The sequence below is a fragment of the Amborella trichopoda genome, chromosome 13, assembly GCF_054954075.1.
Source record: "Amborella trichopoda isolate Santa Cruz 75 chromosome 13, AtrichopodaSantaCruz75HAP2 v2.0, whole genome shotgun sequence".
Taxonomy (NCBI): domain Eukaryota; kingdom Viridiplantae; phylum Streptophyta; class Magnoliopsida; order Amborellales; family Amborellaceae; genus Amborella; species Amborella trichopoda.
Genome location: NC_142348.1, coordinates 44,943,594 through 44,965,438, shown reverse-complemented (window position 1 = coordinate 44,965,438; position 21,845 = coordinate 44,943,594). Strand labels below are relative to the sequence as shown.

The following is a 21,845-nucleotide window of genomic DNA, read 5'->3' as shown; positions in this document are numbered from 1 at the left end:
AATCATATTGATGTTAATAAAACAGGTGGGGGTACTTCTCCCGAATTTCGTCCTCCCGTTCCCATGTTGATTCTTTTTTTAAATGATACTGCCATTGTACATGGATCAGGGGGATTTCTTTATTGCACAAAACGTGTACTCTCCTGTCTAATATCCCAATTGGTCATTCAACATAGGCCAAGTCTTCTCTGAGCGGGATTGGTTCGTACTACAATACATGGGATGGGTCAGGTTGATACTTTCTCAGCAGTGATACATGAAAAACATTGTGAATGTTGGCCAATTCAGGTGGCAGGGTAAGCCGGTTTGCCATGTTCCCAACTCTTTCCAGAATCTAGAAAGGCCCAATAAACCATAGGCTCAACTTTCCCTTTCTGTCGAATCTCATTATGCCCTTAGACGACGATACCTTCAGGAGGAACCGATCACCCACTTCAAATTCGAGGTCTCTTCGACGATCATTAACGATCATCGACGTAACTCTTCTGCCGACTCTAGGCTGTCTTGAGCCACTCTCGAATTAAGGCGATCTTCTCCGAGGTTATTGAACGATTTTGGGCCCATAAAATTTTCTTTTGCCCACCTCATCCCAATAGATGGGAGACCTACACTTTCTTCCATATAGGGCCTCATACGATGCCATTTGAATACTGGCTTGGAAACTGTTGTTGTAGGAAAATTCTAGGTAGATGGCCCTCCCAGCTCCCCTTAAAGTCAGTAACATATGCCCTCAACATGTCTTCCAAAGTCTGAATAGCTCTCTTTGACTGCCCATCCATCTGGGGGTAAAAGGTGATGCTAAAGGTAAGTCTGGTCCCCAAAGCTGACTGTAAACTTGCACAAAACCTAGAGGTGAATCTGGAGTCCCTGTCTGACACAATGCTGATATGTACACCGTGTAATCTCACAATTTCTCTGATGTATAGCTGGGCCAGCTTATCCAAGGTGTACGTTGTGCGGACTGGTAAGAAATGAGCAGTTTTAGTTAATCGGTTCACCACGACCCAAATACTATCGTGCCCCGCGCTCGACCTTGGTAATCCTGAAACAAAGCCCATCGTGATGTGTTCCCATTTCCACTCCAGTATGGGCAATGGATGTAATAGTTCGGTAGGTTTCTGATGTTCCGCCTTCACTTGTGGACATGTCAACCACTTAGCGACAAATTGTGCAACCTCCCTCTTCATGTTGTTCCACCAGAAGGTCTTTTTTAGATCTTGATATACCTTTGTACTCCCTGGGTACACCGTATAGCGAGAGTGGTGTACTTCTTTTAGAACAGTCCTTTTTACATTTTCGTCATTAGGAACACATACTTGGCCTTTAAACCTTAACAATTCATCATCGCTCATAATGAATTCCCATTTTTCTTCCACTTTTATTTCTTCAAGGATTTTCATAAGTTGATGATATTCTTTTTGTGCTATTTGGAATTGTTGGAAGAGTTGGGGCTCTACTCTCACACATGGAAGCATTTCGACCCTATCATTGAGGGGTAGAGTTGGGTGCCATTCCACCACATCCTCTAGCAACCCCATCTCTCGAACCATCAGGTATGCCACTGAGACAAGGGTTTCCAGCTTAGGGCGTCTGCTACCACATTAGTCTTGCTCGAATCGTAATCAATTGTACAGTAGTAATCATTCAGTAAGTCCATCCATGTTCTTTGCCTCATATTCAACTCCTTATGAGAAAATAGATACTTGAGGCTCTTGTGGTCCGTTAACACCTTAAATTAGGCCCCATAGAGGTAGTGTCTCCAGATCTTCAACACAAACACTACGGCCACAAGCTCCAGGTCATGAGTTGGATAGTTTTGGTAATACGACTTCAATTGTCTGGAGGCATAAGCAATGACCTTACCTCTCTGCATGAGTACACATCCGAGCCCTTTATGGGATGCATCCGTATAAACCACAAATTCCTCATTTCCTTAAGGCAGGGTCAGTATCGGGGTTGTGGTTAGTCTCTTCTTAAGTTCTTGAAGCTTCTCTCACAGTCTTCCGACTACATAAATCTTACATTCTTTTGCGTCAGCCGAGTAAGGGGAAGCGCTATCTTTGGGAATCCTTCTACGAAGCGCCTGTAGTATCCGGCTAACCCCAGAAAACTACGAACTTCGGTCACATTAGTTGGTCTTTCCCATTTAAGTACAGTTTCAATCTTAGAGGGATCGATTGTGATCCCATCTTTTGAAATGATGTGACTCAAGAAGGATACGCTGGAGAGCCAAAATTCACTCTTGCTTAATTTAACATACAGTTTTTCTGACTTCAAAGTTTGCACGATCATTCTCAGATGCTGCTTATGTAGTTTCCAGGTTTTCGAATATACCAAAATATCGTCAATGAAGACCAATACGAAATCATCCAGGAAGGCTCATAACACTCTATTCATTAAATCCATGAGCACAGTAGGGGCATTGGTTAACCTAAACGGCATTACAAGGAACTCATAGTGACCATATCGAGCTCTGAAAGCGGTCTTCGGGATGTCTCCCTCCTTGACTCCTAGTTGGTGATACCCTGATCGGAGGTCGATCTTTGAAAACATTTGGGCTCCTTGGCGTTGGTAAAAAAGGTTGTCAATCCTAGATAGGGGATACTTATTCTTCAATATTACTTAGTTCAACTGCTTATAGTCAATACCAGTCTCATCGATCGATCCTTCTTTTTCACAAACAGAACTGGTGCACCCCAGGGTGACACGCTGGGTTGGATGAATTCCTTATCCAACAACTCTTGCAACTGTTCTTTCAACTCCTTCAATTTTGCTGGAGCCATTCTATACAGGGCTTCGGAGATGAGAACAGTGCCAGGGACTACATCTATCTCAAATTCAATTTCCCTTACTGGGGGGTAGGGACGTTAATTCTTCTGGACATACCTCGGGGTATTCTCTTATTACTAGTATCCCTTCTAGTTGAGACTGGATGCCCCGATTTTCAACCGCATAGGCTAGATATCCTTCACATCTCTTAGTCAGGAGGCGAGCGGCCCGGAGAGCAGAAATAAAGTGTAGATGGGAAGTATCCCTGGTGCCCTCAAAGTGTAGCTCAGCTTGGTCAGGGCATTTAAAGGTCACCGTATTTTCATGGCAATTGACGGTGGCATGGTGTGTGTATAACCAATCCATGCCTAGAATAACTTCAAAATCCTAAATTTCTAAGAGAATCAAATCCACAAGCAGATCACACCCATCAATTGTAATTCCACACTGTCTATACATTCTATCGGTTTCCATAGAATCCCCCACAGGCGTACATACTACTAGAGTAAAATCAAGACATGCAGGCTCAACATTTAGATAGCAAGCAAAATGGCGTGCAATAAAAGAGTGAGAGGAACCAGGTCAATTAAGGCTTTAGCTTTAACACCACAAATGGAGAGCGTATGTCTGATCACTGAGGTGGATGCCTTGGCTTCTTGTTCGGTGAGGGCAAATACTCATCTTTGCGTCTATGATCTGTTCTTTGTCTTCGTCATAGGGCTCCTTAGCCCAGTGGCCGGGCTTGCCACACCTGAGGCACACGTTCCGCTTCCTGTAACATTCAGCAGCAATGTGGTTGTCCTTCCCGCAATGAGGGCAAACCGGGCATCAATCATTCTCCGTGTTGCTCAGGAAATTTCTCTGGGCCTTCTGGTTATGCTGGTAAGGCCCTCCTCTAACATCCCTCTTTGGAAATTGTCGAGGCTTCTTCCCAAAGTTTCTCGATGGCACGGGCTTCATCTTTCCTTCCTTGATTGACCTATGATCCTCGTAGTCCGTCTCAATCTTTAAGGCCGATGCCTACTAATGGGGCGTACAAATTCAGGTTGGCCAAAAATACTCTTCCTCTGATGTCTGGCAGAAGGCCCCTCTCAAATTTAGCCACCTTTCGTGCCTTTGTGCTAATGATGTGAGGAGAGTATCTAGAAAGCTCCGTAAATTTAGTGGCCTATTGCTCCACTGTCATACCCTTGCTGAAGTTCAATGAACTCTACTTCCTTCCTCTCCTTGATGGATTCTGGGAAGTACTTCATGAAGTTATCCCAAGTGGCTCGGTTCCCGACTCTTTCTAAGATTGCTTGACCGAGTTTCACCAATATCCAGCCTCTCCCTTCAGCATGAAGGCTCCCAACCTGACTTTCTGCTCATTCGAGCAATGTAACACTTCTAGAATCTGCTCTATTTGTCTCTTCCATCGCTTGGCTTTCTCTACCCCACCTTACCCTACAAAGGTTGGGGGTGTCAGTCTTCTGAATCTTTTTATCAAGCTACTGTCATTTTGCTCTGGGGTAGGTGTAGACTGGACTGGCATCGACTCCTTCATCATTTGGGTCATCGCCCTCAGGGTCCTATAAACTCACTGAGCATCTCGGTGTTCTCGTTGCTGGAACTCACATTGTTGGTACGAGTCTTTGGCATCTTCAACCTAGCACAGGAGAACCCAGTCACTAATCTATCCTAAAACTATTCTAAAGACTCTTCTAAAATTCTCTCGGCCAAGAATCCTACTTTGACTACTCTGATATCATAATTGTCACGACCCTTCCCCCGATCCCTTTTTCCGCACTCGGTTACCCTCTGTCGCGTGCGGAAAAAGGGATCACGGGTTGGGCCGTGACATTTGTCTAGTACAATTCTATCTTAGGGCTGGCAATGTGTTGGGCCTAGCCTGATCCTACTCCTTATAGGGCCAACCTAGGCTTGGCCCAGCCTAGACCGATCCAAAAAAGCCCTAGCCCAAGCCCAACCCTAGCCCTCAGGGCTGGGCCAAATAAAATCGAAATAATAAGAAACAGACGGCCTAGTTGAGCCAACCTTGACCTAGGCCAGGCCCTACCCTTGAATCGTAGTTGCTCGGCACTGGCCGACCCTCGAGCTATAAAAGTCCTAATTTTTATAGGGTCGAGCTAACCAGTCCACCTGGCCCATTGCCGCCTCTACCTTATGCATCTTGAATCTTAACTATTTGGAAATTACCATGGATGAGGTTCGGCTTTTCTCTAAGTACAACATGTGACTTTTAGTGTGAAGATCAGTAAGTATAACAAATCTGTAGGAGCACTAGAAAGGCTAGTAAGACTTCAGTAATACGATTCAATAGGGGAAACCAGTTCAAGGAAGTTTTTATGGGGTTTGCATTTTAGTCTTATTTTATAGTACTAGCTGGAAGTATTGGGGTTCCGTTAAGGACCGGTTCGACCCGTATTGGCTTTCCAGAAGCAAATTCAACCATTGAAGGGTCAAGTTTAAGCAAGATCAATCCTTAGTTGAACTTAAGCTAGCAATAAATAATTCAAGGATTCAATTGCCTTCACCCTTGAAGAGTAGAACTTATTCATGATTGAACCATAGTCAAACTTAAGCTAGGGTCGAACTGCCTTTTGGACTTTCTAGCAGCAGGTTCAACCCTTGGTAGAACTTAGGCTCTCTAAAAGGCTGAATTCAATGCTTTTGGGCTTTCTAGAAGCAAGTTCAGCCCTTTAAGTAGTTTCGACCATTTAAGGGTCGAAGTAGGGGAAATTTTTTTTAAAAAATGAATAACAATAATTGAGGGAGATATACGCGTAAAATTTTTTAAATTCTAAATAAAGCAATTCTGCGCTATGCGCGTAAATTTCTATTAACATTATTTGATTTAGAGTAGAAGTAAAGTTAGACCCCAAGGTAATTTCAGTGTTTCTCTCATATTTGAGGTACATATATGGAAAAAGTTTACATAAGGTCTAAACAATCAAATTAAGATGTCTAAAAAGTCACTAGAATGGTTGTTTCGATGTGGACAAATCTTCAATTCGATTATTTCGAACTCAAGATGTATGTATATGAAAAAAAATAGATTTCAAATATTGAAAATAGTGCATATTGGAGCATATTATCTAAACTGTCAATTAAATGTTTATAGATTTGCTTAATCATATACTATTTTAAATTTTAAATTTTATAATTAGAAAATAAATTTTCCGCCTAGTGAGATAACATGTTTGAGTAGTATAAGGCACCCCTTATTTTGATTGGTTAGGCCTTAGCCTTGTAGAGACCACGCTCTTAGATATAGAGCAATATGGAAATGAAGGGTATATCCGTCCTAAAATAATCGAGCAATCCAATTTGAAAGTCATATAAACACTGTCCAACGGTCATATTATCCAACGGCCACAAAATTGAAATCGAAGGAAACATGGCAGAAAGTAGAAACTCCACCTCTGATACTCTCTTTCCCTCGGCCACTAAGAATTCATCCACCATTTCTGCTCTCTCTCCCTCTCTCTAAAAGCGAAAGTCATTTTCCGGCAATATTGAAAGTTTTCCGGATATGGAAGGGGATCATTGCCGATCATTTTCAGGCAATGTAGAGGCTGATTATCCCTCAGATTTCCATGATAACCTTGACCCAGTTTCTTGTTTATCGTCAACAAATCAATATGATTGGGAAGAGAAGATGAAAGAGAGGGGATCGCCTCTTTCTATGAACAATAGGTTTTTTGGAAAGACTGATTATGGTGTTATGGATTCTGGTGAGTCCACGCTATGTGTTGCTGGTTCAAGATTTGTGGATTCAGGGTTCAGGCGACAAGATTGCAGAGGTGATTTTGTGGGTTTCCCAGGTTTTGGAATTTTGGATCTCTCTCTCTCTCTCTCTCTCTCTCTCTCTCTCTCTCTCTCGTTTTTGCTTCTTCTGTAAAAATGAGACATGCTTTTGTCTTTCTTCCCCTTTTCTATGAGCTGCTGTTGTCTAACTAAAATTGGATTTATATGTTGCTACCTGGTTCTTGGTTTCAGAAAATTTTCCTTATATTTTTCTAAACTACCTTTCATCTTTTGGGCTTGACCTGCTTGGTTCAGGTTATTAGAGGGTCTTGTACAATTTATTTCAGTTTTTTCGGATGCCTTTTCATCGACCTTTTTCCAGTTTCTTTATTTGCGATTCTTTCAGGCAAGGGTTTCATCTATGGACATCGGGTTTAGCACATTCTTCTCTATGTAGTGGTTTTCTCCATGGATTTTTAGAAGCCACTGTTATTTCTTGCATTTTCTGTTTTCCAATTTGGATTTCAAGTGTTTATTCTTCTCTTATACAGAAAGCGTTCATTTTTAGAATTATTTCCCTTCCATGTTAATTTGACTGATTGTTTGTTTAGCTCAGATGTGGGTTTCCTCTGATTGTATCGGCCAATTGATTTTCTCTCTCTTCTCCTGTATCAGTGAACTATGTGGTCTTTGTGAATTGTGGAGGTGCCCTTTTACCCATAAATGATAATGGGCTCAATATATCAGAGGATACTTATTTCCAAGGAGGGGATATTATTAGAACAGAGGAGAGTATAACGAATGCCGGACATTATCCATGTATATATCAGTCTGCTCGCTATGGTAACTTCTCCTACAAATTCACTAACCTTGAGCCCGGAGACTATTTCCTGGACCTCCACTTTGCAGAGATCATAAACACGTATGGGCCGAGTGGAATGAGGGTCTTTGATGTCTTCATTCAAGAAAAGAAGGCAGGATTACTGTTCCTTTCACCAATTCTCCCCTCTCTCTAACTATTTATCTAACTATTTGTAGGAAAAACTGCTTTTTTCCCTTTCAATCCAGTTTTTGTTTGTCTTTTTGCTTAATGAATGTCATGGGAGTAGAATGTTAAATGGGTGTTGTTTTTGAAATTCACAGGTATTGTGCCGGCTTGATATATATTCCCGAGTGGGTGCGAACACGGCTCTTCAGCTGGTTGATGTTAGAGGTACTGTTCTACAGAATAGAGATTTGGTTATAAGGTTTGAAGGGATTAATGGAAGTCCTGTTGTTTCTGGAATTTGCATCAGAACGGCTCCACAATTAATGGGTATGCATCAAATTGGATGATGTACATTCTATTCTTCAACTCTCTCTATCTATATATATATATATATCTGATAATTTTGATTGTCACTCATGGAGCTTATCAATTTGATTGAAATCTTCAGAGCCTTTGAGAGAGTCTGAATATCCTGTATGCAATATCTGTGCTGCCAAGATCGAAGGTGGTTCAACTAAGGTGCGGAAGAGATAAATGGCTATTTTCTGTTCTGTGGAAAGAAAAACTTATTGTGTTATTAAAAAGAAAACCTTTTTTGTTTTTGTTGTAATTAACTCTGTTTGGTGTGGAATTTGCAGATTAATGAAAATGGATTTAAATCTATAGTGAAATATGAGAAAAGGATAGAGGAATTGATGAATGAATGCCGACTCAAAACAGATGAATGCTACGAAGCTTGGTTAGCTCTAACAGCTGCAAATGACAAGCTTGAGATGCTTAGGATCAATCTAAACAATAATTCGTCTCGAGCAGAATCACTAGGTCTCTCTCTCTCTCTCTCACACACACACACACACACACACAGAGGCACTTGAATAACACTCACACACAACTTTGTAAGCCTATTGTCTCAATGGAAGTTGAAAATAACTGGTTTTGTCTGGACATTCTATGTAAATTAGGTGAAACTGTAGACAAGCAATCAAGTGAGTTGAAGTCAGTCTTGGAGAAATACGAGCATGACAGGAAGTATTGGATTGTTGCAGTCAATTATTTGAAAGAAAAAATGCTGGTGATTTTTGTCTTTTACCATTTTTCTTATCAAATGACTGTAGAATCCCAATTTTTTGATGGATCAATTTGGATGTTGGAGAAACAATGTGTGTGTGTGTGTGTGTGAGAGAGAGAGAGAAGGAGGGGGGGGGGGGGGGGGGAGGATGTCTATCCATATCTGCATTTCTTATTTGTTCTCTTTCTATAAACATCATAGTATTTTTGTACTTGATTTGTACTTCAAACTCAAGTTTCCTTATTTCTTATGATACAATTGGTTATACTTCTTATGTTTGGATGTTAACTGATTATTGATCCCAGGTCATGAAAAGGGAACATGCCCATCTTTCTCAAGAAGCCCACTTATGTGCCAGTTCAATTCCTGAGTTAAATAAAATGATGTCTTCAGTTCAAACTTTGGGTAAAATAGCTGCCTTTCTAACATTCCAAAAAACGAATAATAATTATCCTTCGGCAATTGAGAGAAACAGAAAAATTGAAACAGAAAAATTGGAAAATCAGAGTATGAAGAATTTATATGTACCATTTCAATAGAATTGAGATTAAAAAAAAAAGAAAAGAAAACTAACATGTGAAGGATTGCTTGCCAGTTTCTCAGTGTGAAGACCTGAAGATGAAGTACAACAAAGAGCAAGCTGAGAGAAAGGAGCTCTATAACAAAGTCCTAGAAATGAAAGGCATGTTCTTGATTCTATTGTGGTTTAGGCATTAGAGAAGATAAAATCATGGCTGACTTTTCTGTGTTGTTTTCAATAATTTCAGGGAATATCAGGGTGTTTTGCAGGTGCAGGCCCATGAGCAAAGAAGAGCTTTCCTCTGGTTCAGCAATGGTGGTAGACTTTGATTCAGCAAAGGACGGAGAACTTGGCATACATGTAGGAGGATCTTCAAAGAGAATTTTTAAATTTGACAGAGTTTATACCCCAAAAGATGATCAAGGTGAGTTCTTCCCAATAAACTTAACTTTATTTTAAACTTATTTACGAATTCATTATTTGAACCTTGTAGGCTATAGGGAGAAAATATACATATCTAATAGTGGAAAATTATATGGTTCTGTGGAACAGTTTCAAATTTCACATATTTTGTACTCCAAAATGCACTACCATGCTTGCATCCTTAGTTTCACTTAGAGATTTATCTTAGTAACTTACTATTTGAAATTTGGAAAGCTAAATAGAGAACATACTAGCCTGATTATAGAAAAGGGCAATATTTCAAAATATACATAAGAGATCAATTATTTAACATCTTACCCGTATCGTCTGGTTTTCAAAATACCCATAAAATACACATGACCATGAGTTGGAATTGTTGAAAAGGTGTAGATTTTAAATTGTTAAAGGGTTAGCTGTATTTTGAAAATTTTACAGTAGAAAATGATGGAGACCACATGTTTGCAAGCTAAAGGAGAAAATATTTATGGTGAACAGTCCACGTGTTTGGGGATGCTTCATCATTCGTGGTCTCAGTTTTGGATGGATACAATGTCTGTATATTTGCATACGGGCAGACTGGGACAGGGAAGACTTTCACTATGGAAGGCACTGAGCATAACAGAGGGGTCAATTACAGGACACTAGAAGAGCTCTTTCGTATCGCTAGAGAGAGAAAAGATATGTTCCACTATGATATATCTGTGAGCGTTCTGGAAGTTTATAATGAGCAGATTCGAGATTTACTAGCCACAGTTCCTGCCTCCAAGAAGTATGATCTCAATTCCTCTCTCTCTCTCTCTCTCTCTCTCTCTCTCTCTTGTTTTAGAAGCCTTCTGTAATCTAATACTTCGATGCACAGGATATTATGAGAAAAGTCTGAAATTCAGGGAATGGACAAGAATTTTCTGTTCTCTCGTATTTCACTTGTTTGTCTCAGTTTCAGAGACATGGTCCTATGTATTTGTTTTTGTGTGTGTATGCATGTTGCATGTGCGTCCATGTGCTCAATTTTCCTTTGCCCAGATATTTCTTGCATGGCTATTCTTCAAGGACATAAATGCTGTATATGTATATTGTAGTATCCTTTATCATGATTTGAGAATTAAATGAGAATGGTTCTTTTCTTTCCTATATTGTGCTTGTTTTCCTGTAGATTCATAACTTGGGTTTCATTTTCTTTCCCTTTTCTCTTATTACTGGGATAAAAGGCTGGAGATAAAACAAGCTGGTGAAGGAGTCCATCATGTACCAGGCCTTGTTGAAGCCCAAGTGAATAATAGTAGTGAGGTGTGGACTGTTCTTCAGGCAGGAAGTAGTGCAAGAGCTGTTGGTTCAAACAATGTGAACGAGCATAGCAGCCGATCTCACTGGTTAGTGGTATATCCATCTTCTCAATTTTCTCCTGCACTGTTGAGTTTGGTTTTGTTTAAAGAGTCGGTTGTAAATCTACAATGTAAGTGAGCACAATATTCCTAAGTCATATACATCCATCAATTGCTTTACATGCATCAACTAATGCTTTAAGTTCTTATTGATTAATATTTGGCTTATTTGAATTTTGGTTCATTAAGTTGGGTTTCTATTATACTGTATGCTTCACTGGATTTCTATTTGCATTTGCCTACTGATGTTTAAGATATTTTTTGGTTTCTAGATTTTAATTTTCGGAATTCAGGTTTATTTTCTGATGCTTTATCCTGACCAATTATCTGTAAATTTGATTTAATGAAGACTTGGTTTTGCAGGCAAATAAATACATCATTGGTTATTCATTAACTTGCTTATTTGCCTACTGATGTTTAAGATCTTTCGGTTTCTAGATTTTAACTTTCTGAATTCATTTTTATTTTCTGATGCTTCATCCTAACGAATTCATATTTATTTTCTGATGCTTCATCCTAACCTATTTTCTGAGAATTTGATTTCTAATTTAGGTTTAATGAGGACTTGGTTTTGCGGGTAAATATTTCATTTCTTTTCTCATTCATTTTTCTTGATTTTTTTTTTGGAACTTCTAAATTACTTTATGGACTATAATTTTCTGCTTCACTGGATTGATATTTGCATTATAATGTTTTATTCTTATTCAGTTTCTATTGAATACTGAATTATTTTGATTATGAGTTTTGTTTACTGGACTGTGTTTTACTGTACAGTATGCTTTGTATAATGGTGAGGTCCAAGAACCTGATGAGTGGGGAATGCACAAATAGCAAGCTTTGGCTAGTGGACTTAGCAGGAAGTGAGAGGTTAGGAAAGACTGAGGCACAGGGGGAGCGCCTAAAGGAAGCTCAGAATATAAACAAATCATTATCAGCACTTGGAGATGTCATAAATGCTTTAGCTACGAAAAGTAGCCATGTTCCTTACAGGTTTCCAAACTTATATACCATTCAGATGTTTTATCTTAAGATTTGATAATTTGTCAATGTATATATATTTGACAATGTAAAATTTTGCAGGAACTCAAAGCTGACACATCTACTGCAGGACTCATTAGGTATCATCTCTGTCTCATTAATGGTTTTTTGATGGTTAACAATAGACCGCCTCTGCCTTTTCATTTTGTCATCAATAGTACAAGCCCTCATTATAGTGCACTTTGGTTGGAATGTAGGTGGTGACTCCAAAACACTGATGTTTGTACAAATCAGCCCATGTGAGAAGGACTCAGGTGAAACACTTAGCTCACTGAATTTTGCAACAAGAGTTAGGGGAGTGGAGCTGGGTCCAGCCAAAAAGCAAATCGATACCACCGAACTTCAAAAGCTGAAACTCATGGTGAGTTGTCGAACTTACATCTTTATCTTTATAAGTCTTTCTATGACCAGCTGAATCTTCTCTTTCTTTTATATGTTATTAAAGCTTGAGAAATCAAGGCAAGAATCAAGGTTTAAGGAAGAAACCTTGAAGAAGCTTGAAGATAATTGTCAGGCCTTAGAGGCCAAGCTCAGAGGCAAAGACCAGCAATGTAGAAGTTATCAAGAAAAGGTGAAAAAAACTTCTAACTAATTACAAAATGCATAAAACTCTGTCTCCAGTGTCATATTTGGATTTAGCTAGTCCTAATTTTGCTTTGGCAGGTGAAAGAGCTCGAGGGAATTCTTGAATCAAAGGTCGAATCACACAGCCGATCCGAGAGGGAAAGCCAGCAACTTGTTGAGAAACTGATAGAAAGAGAAGAAACGTGCAGAACTCTCCAACTCAAGGTCACTTGCACAAATATTATCTATTTATTTATGTGTGTATATAAGTAAGAGAGAGAGAGAGAGAGAGAGAGAGAGAGAGAGAGAGAGAGAGAGAGAGAGAGAGAGAGAGAGAGAGAGAGATTCCATCTCAGGAGACCATGTTATATTTGTTCATGCAGGTTAAGGAGCTTGAAAATGCTTTAAAAGAGAAGCAGGAAGAACTCTCTAAAGTCGAAAAGGTTAAGGAGCTTGAAAATGCTTTGAAAGAGAAGCACGAAGAGCTCTCAAAAGTCGAATCTCTTCGTCTCTCTTCATCAACAACCAAAAGCATGCCTCCCATCTCATCAAAGCCTGAGTTTTCTGATCATTACCCAGTCGAAACAGAGTCATTGATATTGCAATGTTCAAATTCAATAAACCGCCCCACTGCATCATCTTTGTTAAGAGGCCAAGAATCTCTTCAAAAAATTGCAAAAGCAAGGGAGTCTAAAAATCACTTTATTGATCCTGAGAACACCTCACTGTCTTCAACTTCGTTAGAGCGAAAACCAGTTTTAGATACAAACAGAACCAGGCAGATTGACTCATCAAAAGCATTTGGAAGGTTAACAAGAACATCAAAGATTGGTGCCCAAAGGTCTTCCATTGTAAATAGAGCTCAAAGGGCGACTGTTGCACTTAAGGAAAGGGATAAAACAAGAGGCTGGACACGGTAACCATCAGTTATGATTCAACTGTGGTTTAACTGTTACAGATCTTGTAACATATTGTTTATTTGTATGAAGATGAGTGGTTTTTCGTATTTTGTTCCTGTACAAATTTGTATGAACAAGTCAATTAATTGTTATATACCATTTTAACTCGGTGAGACCATTTGGAGCCTGTCCCATACTGTTTTGTGCATAGCCTTCCTGTAAGAACGGTGTAATAACAAATTCTCTAATACTATCTTGTGCGTCCTTATTCTGACTTTAAGCCTAAGACACTGTAATAACAAATGTATGGCATTGCCAAATCTTTCAGACACTGTAATAACAAATGCTCAGATGGCATAAAGTTTTTAACTATGTCTGATGCGTAGTTAGAAGTTTTTTTCACCTTTTCTTGATAACTTCTACACTGCTGGTCTTTGCCTCTGAGTCATGCTATGCTTCACCCTTGCTTTCACACACTGTAATAACAAATGCTCAACTGTCTGATGGCAACAACACAGTCTGTCAAGGGTCTATCAAAACCACACAGTAAGGCATTGCCAAATCTTAATACTAAAAATTCATTCCTTGTTTTTTGCAGCTCTTCTGAAATTGTTTTTACACTGAAATTTGGCGAAATAGAAGGGGGGATTGAGGGTTCTTCCTAGAATCAAAATTTTAATGAGCTAATAATGTATGTTGCTAAACAAGGACAAGGCCCTAAACAATTGAAGTCGTCACACCTTCAAATAGTGCCAAAATATGTTGCTTCAGCCTCAGAAATCTTTAACGTTAAAAAAAAGTGTAGATCAAGCAGATCTATGAACACTAAAAAATCTTCAAAATTGACGGTCTATGTGGAACACTTGAAAATCTTGAAAGTTATCGGTCAAAATAATACATAACAAGACGCACTATTTTCAAGACTTGAAATCTATTTTTTCTCATGTCCCAACATCTTGAGGTCAAGATGATCGAATTTTAGGGTTTTTCAGCATCGAAACAACCTTGTCTAATGAATTTTTGAGGTGCGCCTTAATTTGATTATTTGGGCCTCGCCCTTGTATTCCATGCTTTTCCTTTTATATTTTGACCTGAGTAAGCCTAAATTAAAGTTTTTTATAGTCTGTTAGGACATTATAAACCGGTAATGACTACTATAATATAGAAAAAAGGGAACAATGGGAAGAAAACAATAAGGTTAGTACTCATCATAATGTAGACTTTTTTGGGAAACTAATGGAAGCTCTCTAGTGCCAACTTTTAAGAAAAACTTTTTACAATATTACTTTTAAAAATGCTGTTATGATATTATAAAATGGTAATGATCTCCACAATATAGAAAATGGGAATAATGGGAAGAAAACAATAAGAATGGTTAATGGCCATCACAATGTGGACTTTTTTAAGGAAATAAATGTAAGCTATTTAAATACCAAATTGTTGTTAAGCAAATCATTAAAGAACATTACTTCTGCTTGAGAAAAATGAAAATATTCGAAACATGCTAATTTAAAAGTAGAAAAAACAAAATCCGCTTTTCCCAAACTTTTCTAGTAATCATGCTTATGTTATTTGACACGATTTTTAGTCAAATCATGGTTATTAAGTTGATATGTAACCGATGTATAAAATTGCTTGTTATCATGAAAGAGAGGCTTTTTAATTCAAGGAAAAGGTTTATATAAGGGTAAATAATCAAATTAAGGTGCACATCAAAAATTTATTAGAATAGGTTATTTCGATGCCCATAAATCTTCAAATTGATCATTTCGACCTCAAGATGTATGAATATGAGAAAAAATAGATTTCAAGTCTTAGAAATAGTGTATTTTGTAATGCATTTTTTAGACCATCAATTTTCAAGTGTTCATAAATTTGCTCAATCGACATTATTTTTGAAGCCCTCAGCCTTGTACAAACCACACCCTTTAATTAAAAGGTACTGTTTGCATATGGTTGCAACCTTAAACAATTAAAGTAAGGTGCACCTCCAAAGTTTATCATATGATGTAATTTTGGCATAAAAAATTCTTAGGATGGTCTGGAATCTATTTTCGTCTCTATCGATAAAATTTTTAACTCCAAAAATAGTCCAAATCAAGTAGATGTATAAACACATGAAAATCTTGAAGATGGATGGTCCAGATAATTTGTTGTAAGATGCACTATTTTGGGACTCAACATCTTGGTTTATTTCATGTCCAGTTATCTCTTGTCGAGATGATCAATTAAAAGGTTGCTAGAGCTCCTTTGTTTCGATAGAGATGAATGTTCCCAAGTCCTATTGGTCCGATGTTGTTTTCTAACATCATAACAATATTTTTCAATGGATTTTTGAGGTGCACCTTAATTCTACATTCTACCTTTATAAACGTTTTCCTTAATTAAAATGCTTGTTCTTGTATAACTTCTATCACCAGTATTAAGAGATTAATGGTAAAAGGGCCAGTTTGGATGACACAAAAGGGAGTTGTTTATAAATGGAGAAGGGTGCGTTTTTATTGTAAAGTTAGCGATTTGTTGGTGCCATTTTACAAATAAGCAGGGTACAGAAGGACTGCCCTGTGAATAGTGGAGCAGACCAAGTTAAGCTGTTTTTAACTCCTAAATACGTGGAGAGGAAAATGACCCTATTGCCAAAATCTATGCCTTCCAAACAAGACCTAAACCAGTTTCATGAGAAAGGTGATTGCTATTTGTACTCATGTTTTAGCAAAGAGCATCCATAATATGTGTTATACATAAAGGCATATGTTGATTTTGATATGACACATGTTTTAGCCCTAATCTGAAAATAGTACATAAAACTAAAGGTTTCTTCGCATCTAACTTTAATATAAAGGACTTTAGAGAGGCTGATGTGATACTTAGGTAATAAATTTGTGAGAAAAGAAAAAGAGTTAATATTGACACAATCTCACTTCATTGAGAAAGTGCTTCATAAATTGTTGTGTGTCCATTTTTTATGTTTCTTTTTACTTTTTGTTTCTACTTTCCATAAATCCCTGCATCTTTGAAAGACATGGTGTCATGTTCCTTTGTTGATTGAGTCTTGTAACGGGTAAGCCCACGATGGTAGAAGGTGGTAAGCTATTCGAGTTGTGCGTAGGTTGTTGCTTAAGTTTAGGAGTCATGTGGTAGTCGTTGCTAAGTTTAGGGAAGATGCAGTGATAGGAGTCTTTAAATGGCCAGAATAAGATATTGTAACTATCTTGAATCTGATTAGTAAATGCTTGGCATTGGAGGTTGGTTTCCCTCGAAGAAACTACTTGGCTTTGGAGGTTAGTTTCCCTCGAAGAAGCTACAATTATTTTTGTTCTCCTTCTAGTACTGGACTCTCAGTATTCTATCAAAAATAGGGAGGAATAAGAACAAGGGTAAAAACCGTAAGCTATCCTATTTAGCTAGCAAAAATATCCACGGAAACTTGCATTCCCCTCGAGCTACACGTTCGAGCTTCCGGGCACATAACATAATTTTTTTAGCATATTGATGGTAAGATAGTCTCTACTATGATACATCCTCATATAAAGTTAAAGAGAAATGAAGGGAGATATTTATCTCAAATAGAATATACAAGGGGGATCAATAGTTTAATGTATGCAATGAGTAATATGAGGCCTGATATTGTATATCCAATAGGCAAACTTGGAATATATATGTCATCGGGTAGAGAATTTTGAGAAGTAGTCTCTCAAGTGTTAAGATATTTGCAAGGAACTATCAATTATAACATACATTATATGGGTTATCCTGAAATATTGGAAGGATGTAGTGATGTAAATTGGAACATAGAAGTCCAATATTCACTATCAATATTCAGATGGATATTTTCTTTAGCTTGGGGAGTGATATCATAGCGGACCAACTAAACAAACTTGTATTTTGCATTCTACCAAAGATCGGGATTTATTGCTCTAAATTATGCTCACAAAGAAGCAAAACAACTTAAGAATGTTTAATATGGCCTACTAATATGGCCATAACCGAAATTGATAATCATACTACTATTGTGAGAGTAGGTAATGATATATATAATACTAAATATATACATATTGCACACAATAAGAGATTACCAATAAGAATTATAAAAAATTACCAATAAGAGATGGATTGTAAGTCTCGAATATGTGGTCAAAGAAAAATTTGGTCGGCATGTCAATAAGATTGTAGTTGTAGTATATAAAGTAATCACCTGCAGTGGGAACCCAACCTAATTTTTTATAACCTCAAAATTTTAGGTTCAATGTAGTAATAACAACCTACACATGTGATTAGTTTCGTTACTAGACGAAAAATATCATAAGCACTCATTCTAAGGAAGTTTATACAGTGCATAAGTCTATAGGTCTAATAATGAACTATATGCAAGTAGGATGAGTTAATGTCATAATGATGTTTATGATTGTTTATAAGTCGGAGTGTCATAAATAAAAAAGCATTGTTGATCGACGCATATGTATAAATATGAAAGTGAGACTGCTTCCTATAAGATGAGACTCTAGAGCACTTATGAAATCAGAATATAAGCCCAATGACCAAAATGTGCTGACAGCTAAAGACACATGGATATGTATTGTTTCTAAGTTGTACTACCAGTATGTTAGATGGGGAACATGATTCAAAGCTATACACTATCATGAAACTTGATGAACTTTGTAGTGTATACTGTAAGTGAAAGTTTAAATCAAATGATACTTTAATTGTTTGCAAAAAAAAATACAATTTTACCTATGTATTTTCATATTATTTTGGAATAGTGGAGGAAATGTTAGTATTTTTAGTTTTGAAAAAATACTATGTAGTATTTCAAAATAATATGCTTTCAAGAGAAATGATCCTATAGAACCCTCTCCCACCGATGTAGGTAGGACCCCAAAAGTTCGTCATTAAATTCAGCACGGATTTTTAAAAAAGTCAAGTCTCTCGCTCATATGATAACTTTTCTAGAGATCTATGTCAAATTTAATAGTGATCATTTGGGATCCTACACACATGAGAAGGAGGGTCCTAACATAACTTGCACATACACGTGAGTTCACGTTTGTATGTAGACCCTTGAGGCGCACTTTGGTAAATTGCCCTATTTTACAAGGCACAAACCGGACTCGTAACAGTGCATCGGATGGCTGCGTGTGCGATCCAACCACTATAATACTAGCCATTGTGATGTAGGGACTATGGACATAGCAGTTGTGGCAGTGACAACCGGTTGGCATTTAATCGGATAGTCACATGATAGTGTCAATAGTCACTATTGTTCACATGAACAGTCGCCTCCAAGAGCACTTTACATTCTCCTGATAGGGGCTCATACTCCCCATTTCAACATAACTTTCTTATTCGATTCTCTCTCTCTCTCTAAAACTCTATAATTTTTCTCTCTCTAAAACCGGTACTCACTATCAACGTTTGTTTCAAAACAAACGGTGGACATCTTAGCATTGCATTGATAAGAAAATTAACAGACATCTAAACATCCCAATGTGAATCTCAAAGAGTGAAACAAGAATATTAAAAGAAAGGGAATTGAGATAGATTAAGGTTTGGATTTAATTCGTGGGTTTGGAATTAGAGGCAAAATGCTTTACTAAACGGAAAAATTACGTCCGGGTACAAAAACTAATAGAAAAATACATAAAGATTCATATTTTTTTCCCAATATTACTTGGAGGGTCGATCCTCTCGCTTCTTGTTTTTTTTCAAGTTTGTCCCTCGGTTTGATGTTACGTGGGACCTGTTTTACTTTTATTTGTTTTCTTTGTTTTCTTGAACGTAGGGTTGTGAAACGTTTTAGGGCCAGTGCCCCAAAGTTTTGGGCCTCCTTGCAATCGGTCTGATGTTCATATAATCGGACTGATCAGCCCGAAAGTTTTGGGGCTCCTTGTAGATCGGTCTGATATCCGAAATATCGGATCAATAAATTTATATGTATTTTCAGAGCAGCCTGATGTCATAAATATCAGACTGGGCGATTAATGAAGTTCCAAATTGGTTTGATGTCGTCAAGATTGGACAGCCCATTTTAGGAGTGTCTGAAGTCTTGGACATCAGACCAGTCTAGAATTGACTTAAATCTTATGTCACAACCCTACCTTCCAAAAAAAAAAAAATTAAAACTGGTTGGATGTTAGTAACTTTGTACTAAAAAAAAAAAAAAAAAAAGAAGCAGAAGTAGAAGAGAAGGGTTTGATCTTGTGCATTTTAAAAAAACGGTTATAGGGTAAAAAGAACCTTTTACCCCCCCTTCTGTCATCAGGTTTGCTTTCTCTCTCTCTAAGTCCAAGTGTCTCTGAATCCATCTCTCTCCTCAACCCATAAATTGCACATCTCTCTCCAACAAAAGAACAACACAATCCATAAATTTTATCTTTTTCTCTCTAATAACACAAATCCATGAATTGCAGCTCTCTTACCAACAACAACAAATATTAGAATTTCATCTCTCTTTAACATCAAAAAGCCATAAATACATCTCTCTTAACAATAAAAACCCAACAAAAAATACCATATAATGGTTTATTTTCCCTCTAATATTTATTCATACGAGTTTCTCTTATGTTGCGGATGACTTTGTCCAGTTTCACTCTCTATTACTCTCTATTATTTACTAATGTTTCTCTCTCTAAAGCTGAAATTGTATTTCGCTTTAACCTCTGAGGATGTGTTTCTCTCTAAGACGGTTAATGGTGTCTCTCTCCTGCAAATGGGTTTCTCCCCCTTCCGTAAATTCCTCTCTCTCTAGTTTGAGAAAGGTAATGCTTCAATAAACAAAAATTTTGTTTGGCTCCTAACCTCTGGTTCCGATTCCTATCAGCGATTGAAGCCATTTCTGCTCGGCCTTTAGACTAAAGTTAGTGGACACAAAAATACATTCTAGAGAGAGAAAGTAAGAGTGATATAGGCGAGACGGGTGAAAGAGCCATATGTATGTAAGCTCATTTAACTTGGGAGAAAGAGGGGGACGGTTTTAAGGGGTGGAGAGAAAGTAGGGGCAAAAAGGTAAAAATAGATATTAAATTCATGACCAAGCTACAAGATACAATTCAAGTATGGGAAAACTTTTCAATCGACCATCTCGACTGGAATATTATAGTTGTGAAAAAAAATTAAGATTTCAAAGTCTAAAATTAATGCATTTTGTAATAAATTATCTAACTTATCAATTTCTCCTTAAAAATAAGTGTTTACATATCCACAAGATTTGTATTATTTTTTTAGTTGCAATGATCCAATGCAACAGTTGTATCATAGTATAATGCAACGAGACTTCTAAAAAACCATGTTTGTGGTTTTGTATGACCCCAAATTTTGCATACATACTTTTTTCATCTCAATAATCAATCTCAAAAAAAAATGTTCAATTTGAACCCTAGATATAGTCAAAGTGAATCTCTTCCAAAAATAAATCTAGACCATACATTTTGTGAATTTCAAGATCTCAATCTTTATAAACTCAAAATCACTTTTTTCGCTTTTTAACATTATTCATCTAATGATAATAAAGCCATCCAAAATATTGGAAATGAAAAATTCTTTCTAAGACCTAGATCTAAGCATCTCACCAAAATAAACGACCTATGTTAATTGGGCTAAAAAAATACTTTATAGGTTGTGTTTTCAATTTTTTCTTTTTATGTGATTGTTCATTAGAATGAAAAGAGTGTATATTTCAAATTTTGAATCAAACAAATAGCCATAAGATGGTTTTTTAAGATTGTTGCATCATATTACTATACAACGGTTGCATGAAATCATTGCCCTTCTTTTAGATTCAAATTTTATTGTTGATATTGGAAATTAATTTTAGAACCATTGTAGATATCTTTTCCCAAAAGAACTTTCTCAAGGAGGATTTAAAATGAGGCTTTATTTTGTTTTTTATAAAGCCTACGGCTCATAGAAACCTCATCCTTTCTAGAATGGACGGTCCAAGATACAACCTAACCATTTATATCTATGGTACATAGGATCATTCCCCTAAAAAATGTGAAGGTACTGACCCTATGGTGTAATATTTGGGAAAATGTGTATCTTTCCATATTTTCCCATTAGCTGGTATATGGTGCCTAATGTTCTTTTTACCAAACCCAAGAAAAAGTCCATTGTCGTTTTTTAGGGACCTGCAGTTGCTGCACCCACCGCAGTATTTCCCAAAACGCAGGGCCTCTGGACATGAGTACGAGGGTAAAACAATCGTATCTCAAAGAAGACATATCCCATAAATATTTACTGTTTATCAGTGCATTCATTCGCAAGACTCACCAAATCTCTAATGACTCGCAACTTGATAAATACATTGTTCTTACTTGACAACTTTAATATAGAATTGTCTACATTGCACTTTAAATTTGTTCTTATATTGTTCTTACTAGATATAACGATTTAATATGGAAATGTTTACAAAGAGACCATTTATGTTTTGTACACACAATCATTCTTGTCT

At 37.3% G+C, this 21,845-nt stretch overlaps 1 protein-coding gene across 6 annotated transcripts; it reads left to right on the top strand.

The window, feature by feature from the left end:
• Positions 1–6,093: 6,093 nt before the first annotated feature.
• Positions 6,094–13,586, top strand: LOC18442604 (Di-glucose binding protein with Kinesin motor domain-containing protein). Of its 6 annotated transcripts, none has more exons than XR_016047563.1 (17): positions 6,094–6,572; positions 7,192–7,490; positions 7,660–7,831; positions 7,953–8,023; positions 8,143–8,326; positions 8,467–8,576; positions 8,879–8,978; positions 9,169–9,255; positions 9,341–9,517; positions 9,952–10,285; positions 10,725–10,886; positions 11,673–11,888; positions 11,979–12,016; positions 12,134–12,297; positions 12,382–12,507; positions 12,600–12,725; positions 12,884–13,586. XR_016047563.1 is itself a non-coding variant. In XM_020672540.2 (17 exons), the coding sequence occupies exons 1-16, from the start codon at positions 6,302–6,304 to the stop codon at positions 12,685–12,687; spliced, it is 2,532 nt and encodes an 843-aa protein (XP_020528199.1). In that variant the 5' UTR covers positions 6,094–6,301; the 3' UTR covers positions 12,688–12,725; positions 12,884–13,586. The 6 variants fall into 6 exon arrangements, 4 of the variants coding, with proteins under 4 accessions (XP_020528199.1, XP_020528198.1, XP_088711969.1 ...); XM_020672540.2 differs by having other exon boundaries at positions 10,012–10,285; positions 12,607–12,725; XM_020672539.2 differs by having other exon boundaries at positions 10,012–10,285.
• Positions 13,587–21,845: the final 8,259 nt, after the last annotated feature.

Excerpts from the sequence above, each read along its gene's own strand:
- LOC18442604 (XM_088855842.1), top strand. The coding sequence starts at position 6,302 with ATGGAAGGGGATCATTGCCGATCATTTTCAGGCAATGTAGAGGCTGAT. Across the intron at positions 8,327-8,466 it reads GTCTCGAGCAGAATCACTAG|GTGAAACTGTAGACAAGCAA; the intron begins GTCTCTCTCTCT and ends TATGTAAATTAG. Across the intron at positions 12,298-12,381 it reads TTCAAAAGCTGAAACTCATG|CTTGAGAAATCAAGGCAAGA; the intron begins GTGAGTTGTCGA and ends ATGTTATTAAAG.